The 20,848-nt window shown below is 46.9% G+C and overlaps 8 protein-coding genes across 8 annotated transcripts; 2 read left to right on the top strand and 6 right to left on the bottom strand.

The window, feature by feature from the left end:
- Window positions 1-11: 11 nt before the first annotated feature.
- On the bottom strand, window positions 12-182 carry Pmar_PMAR020004 (hypothetical protein; the record flags this gene model as incomplete). The annotated part of the gene is made up of 1 exon (XM_002771364.1): window positions 12-182. The coding sequence occupies one exon, from the start codon at window positions 180-182 to the stop codon at window positions 12-14; it is 171 nt and encodes a 56-aa protein (XP_002771410.1).
- Window positions 183-530: 348 nt separating this feature from the next.
- Pmar_PMAR020003 (hypothetical protein) lies at window positions 531-1,593 on the bottom strand (the record flags this gene model as incomplete). Its single annotated transcript, XM_002771363.1, has 2 exons — window positions 531-830; window positions 874-1,593. The coding sequence occupies 2 exons, from the start codon at window positions 1,591-1,593 to the stop codon at window positions 531-533; spliced, it is 1,020 nt and encodes a 339-aa protein (XP_002771409.1).
- A 3,024-nt stretch (window positions 1,594-4,617) lies between these two features.
- Pmar_PMAR020002 (hypothetical protein) lies at window positions 4,618-5,259 on the bottom strand (the record flags this gene model as incomplete). The annotated part of the gene is made up of 1 exon (XM_002771362.1): window positions 4,618-5,259. The coding sequence occupies one exon, from the start codon at window positions 5,257-5,259 to the stop codon at window positions 4,618-4,620; it is 642 nt and encodes a 213-aa protein (XP_002771408.1).
- A 178-nt stretch (window positions 5,260-5,437) lies between these two features.
- Window positions 5,438-9,161, top strand: Pmar_PMAR020001 (conserved hypothetical protein; the record flags this gene model as incomplete). The annotated part of the gene is made up of 17 exons (XM_002771361.1): window positions 5,438-5,593; window positions 5,642-5,785; window positions 5,828-5,957; window positions 6,000-6,148; window positions 6,189-6,299; window positions 6,343-6,481; window positions 6,533-6,651; window positions 6,695-6,967; window positions 7,020-7,186; window positions 7,232-7,356; window positions 7,633-7,720; window positions 7,891-7,975; window positions 8,019-8,159; window positions 8,368-8,451; window positions 8,630-8,725; window positions 8,769-8,842; window positions 9,078-9,161. 17 exons carry the CDS (start codon window positions 5,438-5,440, stop codon window positions 9,103-9,105), a joined length of 2,109 nt encoding a protein of 702 aa, XP_002771407.1. The 3' UTR covers window positions 9,106-9,161.
- Window positions 9,162-9,235: 74 nt separating this feature from the next.
- On the top strand, window positions 9,236-10,075 carry Pmar_PMAR020000 (conserved hypothetical protein). Its single transcript, XM_002771360.1, has 5 exons — window positions 9,236-9,356; window positions 9,403-9,462; window positions 9,649-9,771; window positions 9,818-9,906; window positions 9,957-10,075. Exons 1-5 carry the CDS (start codon window positions 9,245-9,247, stop codon window positions 9,993-9,995), a joined length of 423 nt encoding a protein of 140 aa, XP_002771406.1. The 5' UTR covers window positions 9,236-9,244; the 3' UTR covers window positions 9,996-10,075.
- Window positions 10,076-11,388: 1,313 nt separating this feature from the next.
- Pmar_PMAR019999 (conserved hypothetical protein) lies at window positions 11,389-12,267 on the bottom strand (the record flags this gene model as incomplete). The annotated part of the gene is made up of 1 exon (XM_002771359.1): window positions 11,389-12,267. The coding sequence occupies one exon, from the start codon at window positions 12,265-12,267 to the stop codon at window positions 11,389-11,391; it is 879 nt and encodes a 292-aa protein (XP_002771405.1).
- Window positions 12,268-12,752: 485 nt separating this feature from the next.
- Window positions 12,753-14,156, bottom strand: Pmar_PMAR019998 (hypothetical protein; the record flags this gene model as incomplete). Its single annotated transcript, XM_002771358.1, has 5 exons — window positions 12,753-12,849; window positions 12,872-13,060; window positions 13,357-13,518; window positions 13,567-13,641; window positions 14,011-14,156. The coding sequence occupies 5 exons, from the start codon at window positions 14,154-14,156 to the stop codon at window positions 12,753-12,755; spliced, it is 669 nt and encodes a 222-aa protein (XP_002771404.1).
- Window positions 14,157-15,925: 1,769 nt separating this feature from the next.
- Window positions 15,926-20,717, bottom strand: Pmar_PMAR019997 (hypothetical protein; the record flags this gene model as incomplete). The annotated part of the gene is made up of 4 exons (XM_002771357.1): window positions 15,926-16,012; window positions 16,039-16,127; window positions 19,095-19,173; window positions 19,677-20,717. The coding sequence occupies 4 exons, from the start codon at window positions 20,715-20,717 to the stop codon at window positions 15,926-15,928; spliced, it is 1,296 nt and encodes a 431-aa protein (XP_002771403.1).
- Window positions 20,718-20,848: the final 131 nt, after the last annotated feature.

The raw sequence follows: 20,848 nt of genomic DNA, 5'->3' as shown, positions 1-20,848 counted from the left end.
TAGAGGTACATTTACACAGCATCAGAATGCATATAGAAGTTGTTGCCAGTGACCAACAGGGCCGCCGAGTCGTGAACATTCTGGAAGATTCCCTGGGTTGGCTCGACGCTCTCTACATTCCACATGTCGACGTAGGTGAAGTTATTGGAGCTCTCTAAGCAACGACCATCATCCTGCATCATGGAAACTCCGACTGTCCAAGTGCTAATTCTCGTTGTGTCTGAGGCGTAAGGTCTTATGCCTACAAGCGGCAAGTACTCATACCATTTCGTTGCAGTGGTGGTACGATGCCTTCGATTTCGGTGACAGTCGCGTTGCCATTCGAGGCCTTGCTGGTCACCGGCATGACTTGATCGCCGACACAAAAGTTGCGGACCAAGAATTCACTGGTGACGACTAACGCGGTGAGTCTTGTGCCTCCAGTGGCCGGGCCAAAGGACGGCCAAATGGATACTATCGAACTCCGCGGAGCATATGTGAAGTTCACTGAGCTAATACAAGGAATAAAGCGATTCAATCTGGACATGTCCCTACGTGAAGCTCCAGTCTCGACCTGCGTTGAAGCTCAATGTCACAGACACTTCGAGACTGTCGTTGCTGTTGCATCCAACAGCACTGGAGTTGCAGTGATAGACAACGGCCGGGGATTCGCACACAACCGAGGTGTTGTCAATGCGGCGGCCCTCGAGTATGTATATATCGAATTTACACAGTACTTCTGGGAAGCCGGGAAATGTTGTATTATCCGGGAAGTTCTTGCCGGACACGACAACGTCGGTTCCCCCTTCATAGAGGCCGACGGCAGGCGAAAGGTTATCCACTCGAGGCATCTGATGACGACGTATTAAACGAGGAATTTTCTGAGGTTGTCACCTGCCGATAGTAGTTGTACTCTAGCCTATGCCGCCCCATAGTGTTGTTACACGGTTGGAGAGGGTTTTCAATGGACCTCGCCACACGTGGGACCAGTTGAACGCAGACGTCCCGCCTTGGGCCGGCCATGGGGGCTGAGCACCACACCTCGTAGCTTCTATTCATCGCATACCCAGCCAGACTGGATTCGTCAGTGAGCCGGAACCTTGCCGGAGATCTGAACGTCCCTATAGCACAGTCGAAGTCCAGACCAAGATCGCGCTCCAGGCCAGAGGAAGAGTTGGCGAAAAACATGACTCTCATTGTGACATTAGTAAGGCCACCAGGCGGACCAGTCCGAGGAACCAAACTGCCCAGGGCTAGATTGGGGAGGTAACTGAATACCAAACCCGGCCCTTGAGCTGTAATGTTAACATGGGTACTGTTGAATGGGCTAAGGAAGACCACTGTGACACTCAACAGGACCGTGTCGAAGAAGTTGTCCGGCATGGCAGGGACCGTGCAGTTGATCGCGGACTCGTTCATCAGTGTGGCTGAGGCCCGCGGCCCGCCTCGACCAAAGTTGACTAGTATCGCAGAGAAGTTGAAAATTGACGGTGGGACGAATTTTCCAGTGAGAACGACTATACCACCACCGTTATGGAAGCTCCAGTCCGGCACGACAGCCTTCAATGATACGTTATGCTTCAGCCAATTCAGAGGTGGTTCCTCAACCGGCATTGTGTAGTTCGAATGCACCAGACGTCGACGACTAGCAACCAAATCAACCCTGTCACGTTGCTGCTGTTGTTGTTGTTGACCACTGAGTTGCCTTCTGGTGGTCCTTTTCCACATATTCCATGAACCATCTACGCACTTCTCGCGTAGTAGGCGGGTCCCATGGCTAATGAGGGCCAAAGGTGTCGTATCGGCAGTGTTGTTACTCGTAGTGATGCTAATGGGAACCTCTGCAACTCCCCGCAGCAGGGGATTCCTGACCTCGTGAATTTGCAGATCGATGCTCTCCAGTTTGCCAACAACCACATGAGCAATTATATCGCTCGAATTAGCGGGGAAAGTCCCCAATCGTTGCTCGAGTTCCACACTGACCACAATGGGTACATTGCACTGGTACGTGCCGCTCGGCATGGTCGTGAGCCGCCCAGGCAAGAGGCCCTCAACCGGCGACAAGACCAACGCACAAGAGTCCTCCCCAGACACCACATTGAGCGCCTCGACTTCCGCGACGAATCGTTTCGGTGGCCCACAGGGTGGTGCCATCTGCAGCACCACAGAGCTGTTCTTGACTATCCTGAGGACTTGGGCCCGCGGTACGATATCGAACCGTAAAACACTGCCAGTGGTGTCCCTTGGTTGGAACTGCTGTGTTCCGTTGATGCTATAGTGGACACTTATAGCAGTAATGTTGGTCGAACTGTCGAGAGTAGGAACCGGACAGTACACTCTCTTGTTCTCTTCGGTTCTGGCAACATTAGGGCTGCCCAAGCTGGGTGAATACTCACACCAGAGGCTATTTGGTGGTAGCATAATAACAGGCAACTCCCTCTGATGGGTGAGTTTCACTTCCCGACTGTCGTTATGCGACATAGGATGAAGAACCCTCGAGGAAGGTTCGAATGCCGTGACCAGAGGTACCTCAAACTGGTCATAGCTAGTGGCTGGATAAACCACCGTTGAGGCTTCCTCATGAGGTCGCCAGTTAACTGCCGGTTGCACTGACGTATCGTACAGTATTGTCAGTCTACTGTCAACGCCAGGAGACTGGCCTTGGCCCGGGGTCGGACACGATATTGTGCTCTCATTGATCCGAACCGCTCGAGTGTAATCGAGTCCTTCAAAGTGACACAATAGACCAACATATTCTTCCATAGGGAAACTCCGACCATAAACCATCACTTCAAGGTCGACCCCAGCGAGGCCCCATCTAGACGAGGAACCCGAAATTGTGAAAACCTCGTTAGTCAAGAGTGGCAGTGGACTCCCTTGGGACAGACGGGCCAACTCACTTCCTGTCTCTGAGTGCATAGCGACAATATGAACACTTTGGATGTACTCGTACCGACTGTAATTGTACGGTAATAAGCACTCGAGCTCCGTGAAATCGCCGTTTAAATGGCCCTCGACAAGCACGTCAACTTGGGGCCCAGCAATTCGCTGAAAGGCGCACCCGATCGTCCAGTGGCCCACATAGGGTTTGAAAGGTCCAGACACGACCAGGATGGTTTCGAGCCCATAGCCGCTGTCTACTATGGGCAAGGCCCTGTTAGGCATGGACACAGGAAAGTTGACCACGGTTTGAGATGTGAGATTTGCATCGTATACGCGTACTGTCTTTGGAACTCGCGATTGCCACCCTTCATATCGTATGTACCAAAGACCATTCTTGGCAACTATTTCAGCCAATAGCAAATCCACATTAGCGATCAACGGTAGAGAACAGGTCACTTGCGAGTGACTCAGCATAGTGCCTTGGTTTTCTGTGGTATTCCCAGTGAGGACATCTCGCCATTTACAAGTGACTTCAGGGTCGTCTATAGCCGGCGGCATCACAGACCATTCGATATCAACCAGCACTAGAGCGTCATGAGGCTGTATTGGGTGTTGCAGTGTGTAGCTAGCGTCCATGAGGACAAGACTTGTGACGGACTGACTAGCCCCGAGAAGAAGGCACAGGAGACCCTCATTGAGCATTGATTCAAGCTCTACGAGTTGCGCATGTTTTGGTATGCGATTCGTATAAGTGAATTGAGTAACGCAACCGAAGGCATTGAGTCACAGTAGCATTATCATGACGTCAGAGTAACCAATTCAAAGCTAGATGGGAAAATATGCTCGGGCTCGTCATGTGGTGCGCCCTTGACGATAGATGATACTAATTGTGGTAGAAGTGTACAGAAGGCAATAAAATGACCTCAGAATTCGCATAATATCACCAACCATGTGCATATTTTCTCACTAAACGTAACACGATAATGTGGACACTGGTAACAGTAACAACAACAATGTAGACATGAAAGTACACCCTACACTGGACTCAACATTCTTTCTTTGCCAAAGCTCAACGAACGCACCTGAACGATTATACACAAGTCTCAAGGTGGAGCAGATTACCCGACGGATAAGAACGATTATAGCGAAGACCTGAGAAGCTACACTAAAGTTGCCAACTAGCTATAGACGTACAATTGCAATGAACACAACCACCGTGGACTGCTTCATGGCCACCCTGGGGCTGTTGACCATGTTAGTAGAGGAAATGCGATTGGTATTGGCGACAGTAGGCGCGGTTCTCGGGAAACCAGGAGAATTCTGAGATGGAGACTTCGCGATGATTTACCCGACATGGATAAAACCACCCGTTTTTGGTTGTTGTCATCGTAGGCTGTGATGCGGGAATTTACTCGGGCCTTCTTGTCCTCGTCCTGGACCACCCCAACGGACCGAGAGGGCGTGGTCTCGGATGAGGGTCGATCTGATAAAATGTGTGGTCGAAGAGTATATATGTAATCGCTTCCCTCAGCTGAGCTTGGGAGTTTCCAAAGCTAATTTATATACGAACTCAGGCGGAAGTTTTCAGAGAGCAATCGAAAATTTCGCCAAATTTCCTCATATTTTTCACCAAATTATCAACAACACATGTAGTTGACCATGTGCATATTTCTCGTACGGTATACGACGGTCGAATGTCATAAAGGAAACTCCTTGATGGCACTCGTGAACTTAGCTTGGTTCTCTAAGTGTGGGTCACGACAGGATGCAAAACTCACCGTAGCGTTGATCGTGCGCTTGGTCCCAGGGATGGTCTTCCGCACTAGGCAACCAATGATGGTCCTCTCTCGAATGTGACCAGTGTTGATCATGGTCCTCCCAAGGGTGGCCCTCCTTCTCATGCCACCAGTAATGATCCTCTGCCCTGTGGTCCCAAGAGTGGTATTCTGGTCTGTCACCCTCATGGCTGTGTGTATTGTCATTGCCCCCATCCCACCAATGGGTTGCTGCTTCACCCCCCACACCGTGATCTAGTTCCCACTCGCTGGGGTCGAAGGACTCCTCAGTGTGGCGACGATAAAGCCCTTGGACGTACTCATGACCACCATCATCATGTTTCAAGTGCTCTATGATTCCAGGATGGTAAAATTCAACCTCTTTTAAGACCTCTTCAAACTCCCTCGAGTGGCCGATACTGTCCAGAAGCCTCAATAGCTCAGCAAGATCCTCCGTGTGGTGCTCTCCAGGATGGTGTTCGTGTGATTCAGGAAAGAGAATACGGCGGAAGAGGTCGAAGGCGGCCTCTTCCAGATCGCCATGACCATGGTGGCCCTTGTGGGCCGAGGGGCCATCTGAGGGGTCTTCTTCACGATAAGGTCGGCCTGGTTCGCGAGGCATTTTCAATGGGGCCTGTGGAAGTTATCGACTTATCATTTCTACTAGGTTATCGATCACAATGGCGAGCGCGAAAAATCATGCTTCGAAGTTCAGGTTTGGTTGTATTCGCGCGCGCCCAGCTGATCGATTATGAGCGGTGGAATATACCGACCTTGCCTGATCTGTCGGTGTTGCTACAATGGCGCCTACATCGAGTACCAGAGCGGCGGCCTCTTTTAGTAGTGGATCTACGCCTGCGGACTTCGTAAAGGAGTGCATCACGAGGTCTTCCTTCGTTGGAGCCTTGAGGGAGGCCAATACTCTGAGGAGGCTGCGGCCACTCACTGCTGATGAGGTCGGTCTTGACCACTAGAGAGCAACGAACGACTTGGCATGTACTCAGATAGCAGCACTACAAGGCTCAGGGTGTACTGCTGAGGACTGGGGCGAAATTATGGTGATTGGTGACTCCCCCCTAGCTGTTGGCAAGATTAGGGGGTGTACATTCCAAGGTAGAATTGAACTTGCAGTTGAGGAAGGGTCGAAGGTACTCGAAACTGGGTAGTTAGTTTTGAGTTTTACGGTATAGGTGAGTATTGGTGATAGTCGCCGTCAACTTCCATGTGGGATCGTTAACAGCTTCTTAGAAGACGTCACAGTAGAGTCCGGCACTTTAGTAAAGGACTGCGGCCTCGTTGCCAACACTGTTGTACGGCGAGGTAGACCCCTACTCATCATAGGTGTCTATAGTGCCTCTTTAGGTGCTGTTCTTGTGCGTTGTAGTGTGGTAGAAGGGTCAACAGAGTCCCACTGTAAATATGGTAATGGCCATAGTATGTCTCTGGCTGAGGAGACAGGGAGTCGCCGTACTCGTCAGTTCGCTGAGCTTACTATCGAAATAGCAGCTAAGGTTAGTTTAGCAGCTGTGGTTAGGAGCTATGTGGTGATAGGTGGTCTCGAACAGGAAGGAATCTGATGCATATCATGCGGCCGTGGATGCATACGTTGACGCAGTTGAAGATGCTGGGCAAGGGCGGACGATCATCGATGAGAACGCTGAGGTGGGTCGTGATGATTCGCTCGAGGAGTGGTATGGGCATTTAGGTTATATCGTGTTGTTCTATCAAAGGCAGCTATATTGGCCGCCACGTGCGCGTTGTGAATTCGAGAGTTCATAACTCTTCCTTACTTGACTTCAACATCGTCGAAGACTGCAGTCTTAACACTGCTATTCTCCAGAAAAGTGATGTTGACACTGCGTGGACTATTCTGTACTTTATTCTTTCCTTTTTAGGCGCCAGTGTAGCGACTTTCGGTGTGGTAGAAGGGTCAGTACTCTGTCCGACAGTCCACGTTGAACGGCATGGGAAAGTGTTCGACTCCATCATCGGGCCGGGCTCTGGAGTGGCCGAGGTGTGGTATCGAATATTATCTATATTTTATATAATGTCTTCAGGGGGAGGTAACGGCGTCTTTGGTCGGTCCCTTCGTAGGCTTCCATCATCAAGCACTACTAATAGCGTGTTTTTGGCCTGCTGGTAGGGGCAATGTTGGACATGGTGCTAACGTTGGTTCGAACCACACTGGGAAGGCGCCCGACCAGGAGAACTGGCCAGGCGAGGGCACGTTCTTCGGGCTGGCTTCAAATATAAAGTATCCCTTTCATTTGGTGGACGCGCCTTATTCACTTATTGCTACTGGAGTGAGCTGTTTGCCGCAAGCGATAGGGGTGGGTCTGGGCAGGATGTGAAAGAAATGTGGTATGAAATTGTTAATTTTAGTTGCCGTTTAGTCTGGTGAACGAATCGAGTGAGTATATCAACGGCTTGTCTCCCGCGATTAATGAAATAACTCCGGGGTGGATGCTGAGTGACAACATGTACTCTCTCTTCCGGAATGAAGCCAAGTTCGAATCCCGGCAGAGGAATCTTTCTAAAGATGGCGTTATGTAAGTAGCAGTGAGAGATTGTCCATGACTATGCACTCAGTTAAGGTATCAGTTTGCTGTGTTCCGTCCGGAGATAATGGACAGAGTAGTGAAGGCTCGTGATGCACTGAAGGCAGCAGACCCTAAAGACGCTAAGTTGAAGGACGCTAAGGGTCGAGCAGTTTTCACAGGTAACTTTTCGAAGACTTTTGTCGTGGATGGTATTGGATTATGGTTTTTCTCGAGATGGGAGTATAGCATTTAACCGTATCGTGATGGTAGATTTTGGTGGTGTAATTTGTGTGAATATGGGGTATCTTGTAGAGCTATTGCAACCTGTGGCATATGTGCCCCGAATTTTTGAATCGTTGGGGAACTTATCCTGTGTGGATGGCCATAGTGGTACTTGATTAAATGATGGCATATTTCGGACAGTTACGGTATGGGATTGTGTGGGTTTTATTTAGATAAGGAGATTCCTATAATGGGTAAGAACTGGATGAACGACTCTACTAGATTGATAGCCATCAAGACCTATTCTACCTTCCTCCAATGGTAATACTTGGTACACTATTCTTATCCTAAGTGAGCTAGTATAACTATGGTGATGTATGTCTGACTCGTAAAGCACCTCGACGCTCTTTACTAGACTTTTGGAGCATGCCCAATGATATGGGATTATTATTGCAAATATCGAGAATTGTGAACAAGCAACTCTGTATCAGGTATGCTATCAGAGGTCTATGGCGAAGGCTAGCGTCGATACATTTCGAGTCGGGGCACGCATGCTCTGACGAAGCTGCTAAGCTGGTGAGCTTTCATCATTTCTGAAAGAAGGACAAGGTTTTGTTAGGTTTCCAGCACTATAGCATATTTGAAGTCGCCCCCAGTCGTGGATCTTAGTCCGGTTTATGAGAACCTTACTGCGTGCGCATTCACTGATGAGGCATCTCAAGCTGAGCTGAGGGAACTGCAATGGGCACATGAATGCAAGGTCAGTTGGGCTTGGAAATTAACAATCGGATGGTCAGCTATTTCCACTGAAAATATGCACATAGCCAGCTGTGTGCTGGTGACGAATTTCCATAAACTGTCGAAAGTTTCCGCATACGTGCTCAAAATTTTCATATTTGGTAAAGAACTTTCGAGCTCAGCTGAGGAGAGCGAACATTCTGTTTGATTTAGCAGTTTTCGTAAGTTAGGTTCTCCGGACTGAATGCGAAGACCCACTGAACGTTGCAGCACTACTCAGGTGGTTCGGAGAAACCAATCAGGAGATTGCGCAGGTGAGTGGAAGAAAGGTTATTGTTTGTGATGGTCGCGGGTTCGATTCTTGGCAGAGGCTATTTTCGAGCTATTTTGCTTTATAACATGATGATGATTTTCTGCGGGATGTATGAAGTGTGAATCGGTGTAGTCGTAAAAGAGTTCAAAGAGAAATGTCCCCTGTTTCGATCCTGTTAGTCGTGTATAACGGCCAAGGCTCGCGATGACGCACGAGGGGCGCGGATAATTGGTAATAGTTTTACGGAGGCGCACGAATCCGCTGAGGAGAATCAGGTAGCATATTAGTTTTAAAAATGCAGGGGTAAGTTCTGCTCAGGTTTGTAAGAACGCTGTGGCGGAGGCCAATCGAGTTGAAGAGGAAATTGAAAACTTTCTTGCGACTTCTAAGCTGTAGTAGCATATTCCCGCGCGCATCACCTTCTTATGCCGGTCTGGAGATTTGATAGGCATGGGACTCAACACATGAGGAAGGCCACGTCTCAAATCCATGTTGATTTTTTTCGTCTCGAACACAGCGGAGCGAAGTGTTCCACGATGTGCATTTATAGTTTTTATCACTCACTGTGTGTGTATGTGCATGGAAATATTTTCGTATGGCATCAACATGCACTCAGACCTTTCTTAGGTGGGAGCTTATGCGCCATCAGCTGTGATGAGATTGATCACTGAGCACTTTGACTTTTTTCTGAATTGTTGTTTCTCTCCTTATATGCAGTAATAGTTTTTGTCGTTGGTGGTGTGATTCGAACTCGGGTGCTGCTGCAACAGCATATTCATTGGTTGTATACTACTATGTCTGACAGCGAAGCCCCTTCTACCACTACTACACTCTACGTCTCCCCTATTGCTGATCCTCTTATGGGAGGCAAGTTGAATGCTCGCGCTATGAAACTCGTCAAGAAAGGTAATCAATGCTAAGTTAGTGTGGTCACTAGCGTGATGCTGATCAGCTGCTACGTCAAAGTGTATTCGCCGCGGCGTGCCTGAGGTCCTTAAGGCTGTTAGGAAGGGTGAGTAGGGGGGAATATGCGTATGGTCAACTACATGTGTTGGTGACAATATGGAAATTCTGAGAGGAAATTTGGGAATTTCTCGTTGGTTTCTGAATAGCTGTGCCGAAATTCGTGTGCCGAGCTTAGCTTAGGAAATTATATATTTCTTCAACACTCGTTGGAAAATTATGATGCAATTTGTAGGTCAAAAGGGTATGATACTACTGGCCGCTGACGTGTACCCGGTCGATGTCATTTCCCATGTGCCAGCTTATTGCGAGAAGAATGGTATCGCCTACGCGTACGTCCCGTCGAGGCAGGTGTTGGGTAAGCGAGAGGTCGTGGGTTCGATCCCTGGATGGGGTATTTTTAGGTACTGCTTGCCAGACTAAGAGAGCTGCATCTGTGGTGTTGGTCGTCGAGCCTAAGGACGACTCTACTTACACCAAGACTTACGAGCAGGTACTAAGTTTTCTCGGATTTTACCGCGCGCCACGAAATTATGGTCGCAGGTTCACAAGGGAATCTTGGCTATCAACCCCTACTTGTAAAGATGCGGATGAGGGAGAACGTTATATTGAGATAGTTAGCGAAGTTGGTATCAACCACTTGAATAACGCTTTCTACCATTTTCAAGGGGTGTCGCGTTAAAATGATAGTTTAAAAGGAGGTCGACGTGAACCCGACGGGACGCCACCGCAGCAGCAGTCACGGTGGAGGGCGATCGGGTGATGCGTTTTTAACAGAGAATCTGACATTCAGCTCTCAGTGAGAGCTTGTTATGCCGGTCTGGAGAGTTGATAGACATGGGACTCAACACATGAGGAAGGGCACGTCTCAAATGATTTGATACGCCTTCCTCACGTGTTGAGTCCGAAAAAAATCAACATGGATTTGAGTCAAATCCATGTTGATTTTTTTCGTCTCGAGTACAGCGGAGCGAAGTGTTACACGATGTGCATCACTGCTGTACGAGACCAAACAACTTGGCCGAACAATGAAGTACTGTCCATGGTGACTTTATTCTCAGCAGTTGGAGATACTAATCTAGCAAGCAACTCTACTGTGTTAGACTACATCTGGTACACGGATGGTAGCTGCAGTGGTGTTGTCACTCATACTCTGCCGAACACCGCAATCGTTTTCCGTGGAAAAAATGTTTTTCGCGTTCATCATTTCACGTGCATTAAACACGTGAGTTTCATCGTGTAAACCACGCGATAGTCGCGAAGCTCTCAGAGTTCCTCCAATATATACAGAATTAGATTTATCTAACTCACGACCACTCTGCAAACAACCATGTACACTACCCGGATCGTAGATCAATTCACTACTACGAGCATGGTCTCGACTGCCCCGGGGTGATTTTTTCGCTCGCCCTGATTTTTCAGTAACCGTTTCGAATCAACTGTACCCTGTTGAAGTTTCAGCTCTAAACTCCCCTTAGTTGACGAGAAACGAAAAATTTTGGAATTTGCCTAAGAAAAATGCACGCTCCTTAGTGTATGAACATGCAAAGTTAACTTGACGAATTTGCATTGCTTGCGTACGTCACCCTAGAGTCTCCGGGGTTGAATATTTCGAGTAACACCCGCTGGTGGTTTCTCACTATAACCATATACGCTATCTCCATGCAGGACTTATAAGGTCTATGAAGACACTCTAATACGCGACGAAGTTGACTTCGACGAAGTCACTCTGTGCTTGAAGTTAGCACTGCAAACTTTAGTAAACGCAAAATGCGGTTTCCGACGAGTTGGGTTTTCACTGTGATTTTCATATCCATTGAATGATCCCTCTTGATCGCTGCACTGTAGCTGCCCTCGCATCCCGATAAAAGGCACAGTTCCGATTCGAACACATTAACCCAACTTGTGTAGTTTCAACTCACACAAACACAACATTGAAACAGAAACCAAACTATGGCGTTTTGTAAAATTGTATTCAATCATCATCAGACGTTTTCATCAGCACCGTCGTATTGTCTTCTCTCGTCAAGAGGAGTTCACTTCTGCTTCTCCAGATCACTCTACACCGACACTCATCCGTGCCTCCCCTCTGGATGTGTTGTAGCTGCCGCGTTAATAACAGCTTTCCAGCGACTCTCAAAATGCCCCCGAAAAATCCCGTGGAACCACACTGGTCAATTCTCAAGGTCGCATCTTGAGCTGAATAAGACGCCAACTGCGCTCCTGTTGGGTCGAATGCAATCGCCGAGATATCTCCTGAATGCCCCTCGAAAACTCTCCACTTGCTCGCTGTACGTAGATCATAGACAATAATAACAGCATCTTTAGCGACGGCGAAGCGTTGTGTTGATTGATCGAAAGAAGTGTTCGGGAAGGTCTTCACCATCTCGTGGAGAGCCGACGTTGCCGTTATGAGGCAATTGCGTCGTCGAAGCGGGAAGACTGGGTCCAGACACCGCAGCACTGCGGCCTCCGCAAACTCCGGTACAAGCCGTCTTAACCGTTGGGGATACTTGTGCAGTAGTGATAGCAATATCAACAACGCGGTTGTACCATCATCACCTTCGACCGCCAAATCAGAAAAGGTGCTTATAAATTCAAGCGGATCATGCAAACCAGCTCTGAGTAGTATTTGAAGGCACATGTTGGCTCTACGCGGTTCGGCATTGTAAACACGGTATGTCTCCACCAGCATCGACTTGCGTCTCTCAGGCCTCCAAACTCTCGCCACCAAACGTGTATACCCTCGAATGAGAGTCTCCGCTGCTACGCTGTCGCCCTCACTAAGAGCTGCTTGCAGAAGCCGATGGCCAACCTCAGCCGCCCTTTGCTGCTGACCGTCGCTGAGCATCATCTCAGTGAAAATAGTCGGCGCAACATCAGCACAAACACCGAGGAAATATATACATTTAATTTCACTGAAATCGAGTGAAAGGCTGCGGCATAAGGACAGAACTCTGCCACGACATTCGTTACAATGATCGATCGTGTCAAACTCCAGGATCCTCAATAAGCCTCTGAGATCTGCCAGAAGCGCACTAGATGCCCTCTTGCTCGACCCTGCGACCAGGCCTTCTTGACATACCCAGATCGCATCACCGAAATATGGGCACATATGCGGACCGTTCAAGAGGAAGTCAACAACCGCATTGTAACATGTGTGAACTTGTGGCTTCAACGCATTGCAATTCGACATACTCTTCATCACCCTCCTCGGGAAAATGCTGCTCTCAGACCTCCGCAGACGCCTATGTCGACTATTCTGCTGTCGTTCTTTCTGAGACCGATACTTCGCCCTGAGGTCCAGAGGGGCATTCGGATGCACGGTACACCGGCGCGTCAACTCTGAATATTTCCTCCTCCTCCTCCTGCTGGTGCTGGTTTCCTCAACAGTAATCTCCAGCACTTGTTGGTGACCATCGACAGCGCCTCGAACCTCCCCATCAACACTCAGCCACCCCTCGTCACTTCGCAGACCAACATAGCAGTGCTTCTCCTTCAGCAGTGCCTTGATAGTGGCCTCCTCAGTGGAGCTCCTCAGTGTCTTCAGCCCAGCACCAGGAACAGCGGCGGTGAGCTCAAAGCCGTAGGGGTCTGTCTGTGTCAAGGTGAACGCCCCTGCGGTCACAGTAGGAGCGGCAAGATACCTTCATGAAATCATGGAAACTGCCGAGACTAATCATGAGCAGTGTTACAAGAATATATGTTCGCTGAATTCAGAAGTTTCTAAGAGACGAATTCTGATGCAAAAACCTAGCAGAATTTTCATGTTGACAGCCAAAACATGTAGTTGACCATGTTTATATCTACTCTCGAGTTCGGGTAGAAATCTTCGAAAACCAACGAAAATTTTCCAACACAGTTGAATGCATATTCCCCCCCCCCTACACGATTTGATAGTTTCAAATTTGACTTCAGAAAAGCCACAAACTCTCTCTCTCACCTGTCCATGCCCCGAGGCCAACCCTCGTCACTTTCCCATTGCCACTCCTTCTCTCCAGTGGCCACCACCCACACTTCGTTGTGAACGGGTTGCTCATGCCTCGACTGAGAACAGCTGAACAACACCGACATGTACTCGTCCGCTGCATCCAGCTCTGATAATCTGAGTTATCAACAATCGCTCTCATCACTAGTGAAAATTCCTATTCACTTTGTATCAGACGTAGGCTGGAGCTCCACCACAACGCCATAAACCATGCCAGGCTGATACGATGGGCTTTGTAATCTGAAAAGAATCACGAAAAGTCTTGAGGAGTTCGAATGATTTCAACTATCGCGGCGAACTCAAACTACCTATTCGAGCTCTGATACTATCAGTGAAATTTCAAAAATGATCGAACTCAGTGATATGGAAGAAAATCGACAAGTGAATTTCGAGTACTCAAAATCCTTGACAAATTTGACTTTTTTCAACACATAGGTTCTCATACTATCAGGGGAGTTTCACCACCACCCTAGTGATATGGAAAACATATTTCACGACTACTGCATATCACCGCGAATTTCGCGTTTTTCACCGAGTTTTACGACGCCACTTCACGTAAAACTCCAGTGTTGTTGTTGTTGAATCATTTCATCCTGTGTAAACCGCGACCTGATGATCTCCCTGAGGCCCTCCACGAGACCATGTTGAGCGACATCAGCCTTCACCACTCTGACAGCAGTCGTGTCATCCATAGCAGCAAGAACCAGCGGCTCGGCATCGGCCGTGCTGATGTATTCCCTTGAGAAAGCCGACATAACTGCACACCGACGCACATCTACGATCTTCCCGAAGGGGGAAAGGGACGGTATGGAGCACACTGGAGCTCCTGAAAAGGCGACTAGAAATGTCACTCGAGTGGTATATAGAACATATAAGTGAGAGTTTGAATATTGCTATTATTATCAATTTCTAATATCGCCTTTATCACAACCCCTCGTTAGCTTTCGCGGTGGTTGTTGGGGAATTACTCCTCAAAAACGGTATCATCGATGAATACTTGCGTTACTCGTAAACGTCCAGGTTCAAGAAGCAATATAGAAATAATTCACCACTCAGTGGTAGTTGCTGCTGTGGTGACAGTTTGTTATTAGTAGTGTATAAATGAAGTTCAATCACTTCGCTGGGAGAAGTTCTGATTTTCGCGTTTTTATGGTCGCGTTGAAATACACGTTTTCATTCCCCTTCTGAGCTCAGCAATTTCTACACCACAGAAATCAACGAATCTTAGTGGTGTAGCTTCAGAAAAAATTCCTCAATTTTTTATATACAAAATTTTTGGGATTTTTCCCAATTACGATTTACACATTTTTTCTCACCTGTGCAAAAATGTCCTCCAATATTCCACAGTAGAACCGCTCCCTCGTCGGTGCCCCCAACCAGAACGCCGGGCACACCACTGACCGCGCCCATAAATGAAAATCGTTGATGCTCAATACCGTATAATACAACATCAACATCATCATCGAACTTTCCCATTCGCCTCCCCAGTGCTTTCTCTCCCGAAATCGCCACTATTTTCCATACCGTATGTTGTCGGTCCAGAATCCAACACCCTAGGAATGCTTCGTTGTACTCAGGAGTTTGCATATACAAGTAAGGATGAATACTACACCCTCCTCCTCCTCCTAGGAGATCATAGTATAGTAATTTATTCGGAGTAGCCGTCACCACATAGCCTCTAGTTCCAACAGGAAGTACCTCCACAGTGCACTCCGGCAAAGTGAGATCGGTCGTTTTACATCCTGTGGGTTTAACGAGCATACAACAACCGCTTTTAGTATACGCAAACACATCATCATTGTCACTCTGCACAAACAGGCCTTCTGGCGGTCCAGTGTTGAGCGCTACAGTGACCACCGCATCGCCGCTGATTCCCGACCACAGACAGGCCTTGTCGAATCCAAGTAGAGCAGCAACACCAGTTTTATATACAACTAGCTGTTGACATTTCCCGACGAGCTCAGTAGTAGCAGAGTTATCGAGTAATAAGGGGCAACCAACTCGCCAGACGATGAGGTGGCGATCAGTGGCCAGACACAGACCCAATGAGCAGTCCTTAGAGCTTCCAGCAGCAGCATAGAGTATCACCTCGCCGATACAGGGCATTTCGAGGAGGTGTGGTACGGTTGAAAAAACACCATCACCACCAACGTTCCACTCATATACCGCACGCTCGCCGCTTTGCCACAATACAACCGTGCTGCTGTTGGTGACTCCAGCAACTCGAGGTGACGCCAAAGAGCAACGCCCAGGGGCTTCAAAAAGGAGTATACCAGTTTCGACGTCCCAGACTGAAATTTCCCTTGTCGAAGTCGCAACAAGACGTACTCTGGGGAAGGGCGACTGTTCGGAGGAGTGAGCGCGAGTAAAGCAAATGTCAATCACTGGTGAAGCTGGCGGCTTCGCGGACAACCAACGAGTCTGAAATGGCCGGTTACTGATGATCGGTGGAATGCAAAAAAACAAATTTCATAATTTACTCGGGAGAGACAATTGTGTTATCGGCATATAACGCCACTTCACGTTAAACGTGTCGTGCTGGAATATATGTTAGCTTTCCTCTGCTGAGCTCAGGAGAGTTTCCTCGCTGATTATACCAATTGGGGTGAAACTAATACAAAATTTTCCCAATCTCACCGGTTTCCTATTGCCGATTTTCCTGCCCTCGAAAATGGCGATGACATTCGCTTTGCCCACGTACGAGCAAGCTACCGCGAACCAGGCACCTGTTCAACGACGATGAACTTTGGAGTTTCACGTGGTGTAAACCGCGATATTCGCGGTGATATGCAGTAGTTGTGAAGTATGTTTTTCATATCACTAGGGTGGTGGTGAAACACCGTAGCATTTTGAGATTATATTATTACATCTAGTTTACTACGATTTTATATATCGAAGTTTCACGACCACCCGTTTTACGTGAAGTGGCGTCGTAAATACTCTGTGAAAAACTCGATATTCGCGGTGATATGCAGTAGTCGTGAAATATATTTTTCATATCACTAGGGTGGTGGTGAAACTCCATTGATTCACCCAAAAGATAATCATGCCATATTGTAAACCCTAGTAGTATATATACCATTTCACTAGAAGTTATATCATTTTCACCAACATCCGAGCAAGGGAGTTTCACCACCACCCTAGTGATATGAAAAACATATTTCACGACTACTGCATATCACCGCGAATATCGCGTTTTTCACAGAGTATTACGCCACTTCACATCGTAAAACCGGTGGTGAAACTCCGTCGTAAAACATAGTATATATACATCTATATGTTATATTAATTTTACCAACTGCTCCCACATATCACACAACCACACATGCGCATTTACCGTCTAGTGTCGCGGCCATCGGAGCCGCTACGTCGTCCTCTTCCACAACTGGTTTCGTCACGATGCCGACTTTCCGCAGCATCAGCCTTGGTAGTGGCCTCACCTGTGCTCCTATACTCGGATAGTTTTCACGCGCCACAAAATTAGCCATTAAAATGCGACTACAGGGTGAACCAAACCGTTACGCGAAGTGATACCGACACAGACTTCGAAAGCCAACTTTATTCATAGAACGCTTACTTAATATTATTAATATTGGAGTTTCACAACCACCCGTTTTACGCGGAGTGGCGTCGTAAAACTCTGTGAAAAAGGCGATATTCGCGGTGATATGCAGTAGTCGTGGAATATGTTTTTCATATCACTAGGGTGGTGGTGAAACTCTACTGTTTAGTCCGCACTGATACGGCACTCTCCAGAACGCATAAATTTCAAAACACAACAAATGCATTGATAGAAAACTCCATAGTTACACATGATTCACTTCTCTCCTCGTATAAGTGTTGGAGGAATATACATGTTTACTTTCCTCAGCTGAGCTCAGAAGAGTCTTATATTCGGCAACGATAGGAGTTCATATATGAGTTCAGGTAGAAGAAGTTTGCAAAAATTACTAAAAATTTCCCGAAATTTCCTCAGATTTTTTATATTATCACCAACATTTTCCCCCCACACTGCTTGGTAAAATTTCAGTGTTGGAGGAATATATGTTTGCTCTCCTCAGCTGAGCTCAGGAGTCATAAGTTTACACACATATAATTCGGGTAGAAGTGTACAGAAATTAACGAAAATTTCCCGTAAATTTCCCGTAAATTTCCCATAAATTTCCCGTGAATTTCCCATAACTTTCCCGTAAATTTCCCATAAATTCCCCATAAATTCCCCATAAATTTCCCATAAATTTCCCATAAATTTCCCATAAATTTTCCGTTACTTTCCCCAAGGGCAGGAAAAAAAAGAGTGTTCGCTCACTCCATCTCGTGGCGAATCTGGGACGCTGAAATATATCATCCATAAATATATCAAATATCAAATATTAAATATTAATATCATATATTTAAATATATCATCAATCGATCATCCGACTGGCCTCCCAACAACCCCCCCCCCACTGTTGAGCGACTAAGCATGATATCAATTTTCACAAATGTCATCTACATATGCTCAGCTGAGCTCAGAAGAGTTTCCTCACTAACTATCGAAATTTATACCCAAATTTATCGGCGAAAAAGCACAGAAATCACGAGAATTTCCTAAAATTTCTTACCAAAATTTTTTCATATTATCACCAACACTTACTGTAGTTCACCACAGATAGATTTCCCGTCTGACTTTTCACCGTAGGAGTTTTCTCTACTGTCGACTGCTATTTATGAAAATACGAGCGGTCGGTACCGCAAGAAGGTAAAGATTGGAGTTTCACAACACTGGAGTTTTACGTGAAGTGGCGTCGTAAAACTCGGTGAAAAACGCAAGATTCGCGGTGATATGCAGTAGTCGTGAAATATATTTTCCATATCACTACGGTGGTGGTGAAACTCCACAGATAACTACTCCTATTAACAATCACTAACACGCAAGGAGGAGAAGTTATGGCATCCATACCGACGACTCGGTGAGGAGACATACGACAATCTCATATAGTGGTAGAATATTCCTCCGAACAAACACGAAGCAAATCGATATTGTTGTTGTTATGCAAATGCTACAATCGAAAGTAATCCTTATGCGAGAGCTTCAACAAGTAGTGGAGTTTCACCCTAGTGATTTGAAAACACCAGTGAGAAGCACATTTCACATTTCACTTCGCGAAAAACGCATATAAGCCGCGAATTTCGCGTAAAACGGATGGTGAAACTCCAGTGATGAAGTTAGGCACATATTCCTCTGACTTTTTCAAGAGGAGGACGATAAAAAGTAAGCTCCAGAGCAGTAGCCGTTACTCTCAGCGTTATCAAAGTGAAATCAGTTGTGATTACAGTGTAGATATTCTCAGTGAAAGTGTGAGTAAAGCTGATTGCTTCGACGGTCCAGGTGGCTCGCCTGAGTCTGACACGATGTTAAGTAATTGACATCAGTGTTGCATCATATATAGCTCTCCTCAGCTGAGCTTAAGGGTATCCTCACTGAGCAAATCTGAGTAGAAATTTCGTATAAATTTCCCAGAATTTTCCCCTATAATTTTAATATTCTCGCCAACATTGACCATAGGTCCATATTTTCCCTCTACACGTTCGAATCACTCCTACTTCTACTGTCAACTCTAGTCCAACCTGAACAACACTTTTAACAATAGAGTTTCACCACCACCACCCTAGTGATGTGAAAAACATGTTCCACGACTACTGCATATCACCGCGAATATCGGGAGTTTTCCAACTCTGTGTATAGTATCTCAAATTCTTTTCTTGCGGATCGACTTCCACATTTTCAGTCTAATCCCACGATCGTTTCAGGAGAGGCGTTTAAGCACTCACTAATGTACAACTTCTTCTTATTGCAGTTAAAATTTCCCCAACTGAATAGAACACGACTCCGATGATCTCAATAAGAAATTTGTTGAAAAAACAATTGCTACGAGTAAAAATGTAATGTCATCTCAAAAGCCCCCGCCACTTAACCGATTTCACGACAAATAAAGAGATGACCATAGACAGCATACAGCGCCGCAAATACAAGTTCACACGACACTGATGCGTTAATCGAGAGCGAACTGTATATAAGTCGTGAAGCCGAACACTGAAAGAATTACGACTGAGTTTAGCTACTCAAGTAAATGTATAACTGCTACACCAAGACCTACGAGCCGAAGACTATACTATTACTACTGACAACAACGGGTGGGTGATAAAGGGTTAACGTCCATTTCCCGAATAATATTCGACAAACTCTCATCGGCGTTGATGTTGCTGTTATCTCCCACCGATGTTGGACGTACTTGATGATGAGGATACACGCGTTCTTTTAGGGTCTTAACAAAAGCCCTCATACCAGGAGCGTCAACTACAAGACGATACTTCATCATTTCCTCTCTATCACAGGTAGCATCAGCAACATCTTGTCGTAGTGGACCATAGACCTCTTTACCGTTCACCCTAACACTGGCTGCAAAGCCCTTGTGCATACGTCTAACGCCCACTGGAGCATAATAATCATGCTTTTTAGGCTTCTTTCGAGTTGAGGAAACAGGATCAGTGACAACCTTCATCTGCTCAAGAAGTTGCATCACCTCAGAATTTGTCAGACCCCTTTCCAGACGTAGTCGGTGAACTTCCTTTTGATCTTCGACACATTGACGAACTGTTTCACGGTAGGGGCCTGTAGCTTGTCTACCTCCATACCTTAGGACAGTAACCCAACCGCGAGACCGTCGGACGACCCTGATTGGCCCGTTGCCGTCGTCAGTCGATATATCACCCCGAAATGGTACTTCGGAAAATTCAATGGGAAAGCTCGGACGATGATGATGAGATACAAGGGGATTGAAGGCGTTGTTCGAAACTGGTGAAGAGTTGCCACCAAAAAGGTTAGTAGTAGCTGCAGACAAAGAATTGCACTCAGAAGGTAAACCAGCAGGGTAGCCTAGTGCTTGTGGTCCATGGACGTTGCCGCCCTGTTTACGAGCATTCAAGCGATCGCCGTACAGGAATAATCGAGATATTAAAGTTAAGTTATCGTCAAACTCCGGTACGTCACATCCGTTACGACTCGATGGTTCACCAGGCGGCATACCAAAGTTATCAAATAACATCATATCCACCGATTGCTGGAGAGGGGAGTCGTTGTTGTTAAGCATAGTAGTCCTCGGAGTAGCTTCATGAGTGGTGTCACCAGTGATAACAGACCCTTGAGGGAAGGCAAAAGGTGATCCCTCGAGAACGGGGATGGCATCACTTAACTGGTATTGGCTAGAAAAGCCGCCACCAGTAGTTATATCTCCGCTGCGGTCCTGGAGCAACTCACCGTAGTCGTGATTCATTTATGTACGCCAATACACGTGTAAAGGAGCATGCACGCATACGACGATTGAATCACTGAGCAGATGCAAGAATGCAAGATATCACTCAGGTACCTAAGGCATGATGTACAGACACCTTCACTAAATTCACA

Source organism: Perkinsus marinus (genome assembly GCF_000006405.1).
Source record: "Perkinsus marinus ATCC 50983 genomic scaffold scf_1104296963016, whole genome shotgun sequence".
NCBI classification, from domain to species: Eukaryota; Perkinsozoa; order Perkinsida; family Perkinsidae; genus Perkinsus; species Perkinsus marinus.
The sequence above is the reverse complement of the archived record's forward strand: the minus strand, read 5'-3'. Positions and strand labels throughout refer to the sequence as shown.

Bases quoted from the DNA above. Each gene is read 5' to 3' on its own strand.
- Pmar_PMAR020000 (XM_002771360.1), top strand. From the start codon at position 9,245: ATGTCTGACAGCGAAGCCCCTTCTACCACTACTACACTCTACGTCTCC. The intron at 9,357-9,402 runs GTAATCAATGCT...GATGCTGATCAG, and splicing joins TATGAAACTCGTCAAGAAAG to CTGCTACGTCAAAGTGTATT. The intron at 9,463-9,648 runs GTGAGTAGGGGG...TGCAATTTGTAG, and splicing joins CCTTAAGGCTGTTAGGAAGG to GTCAAAAGGGTATGATACTA.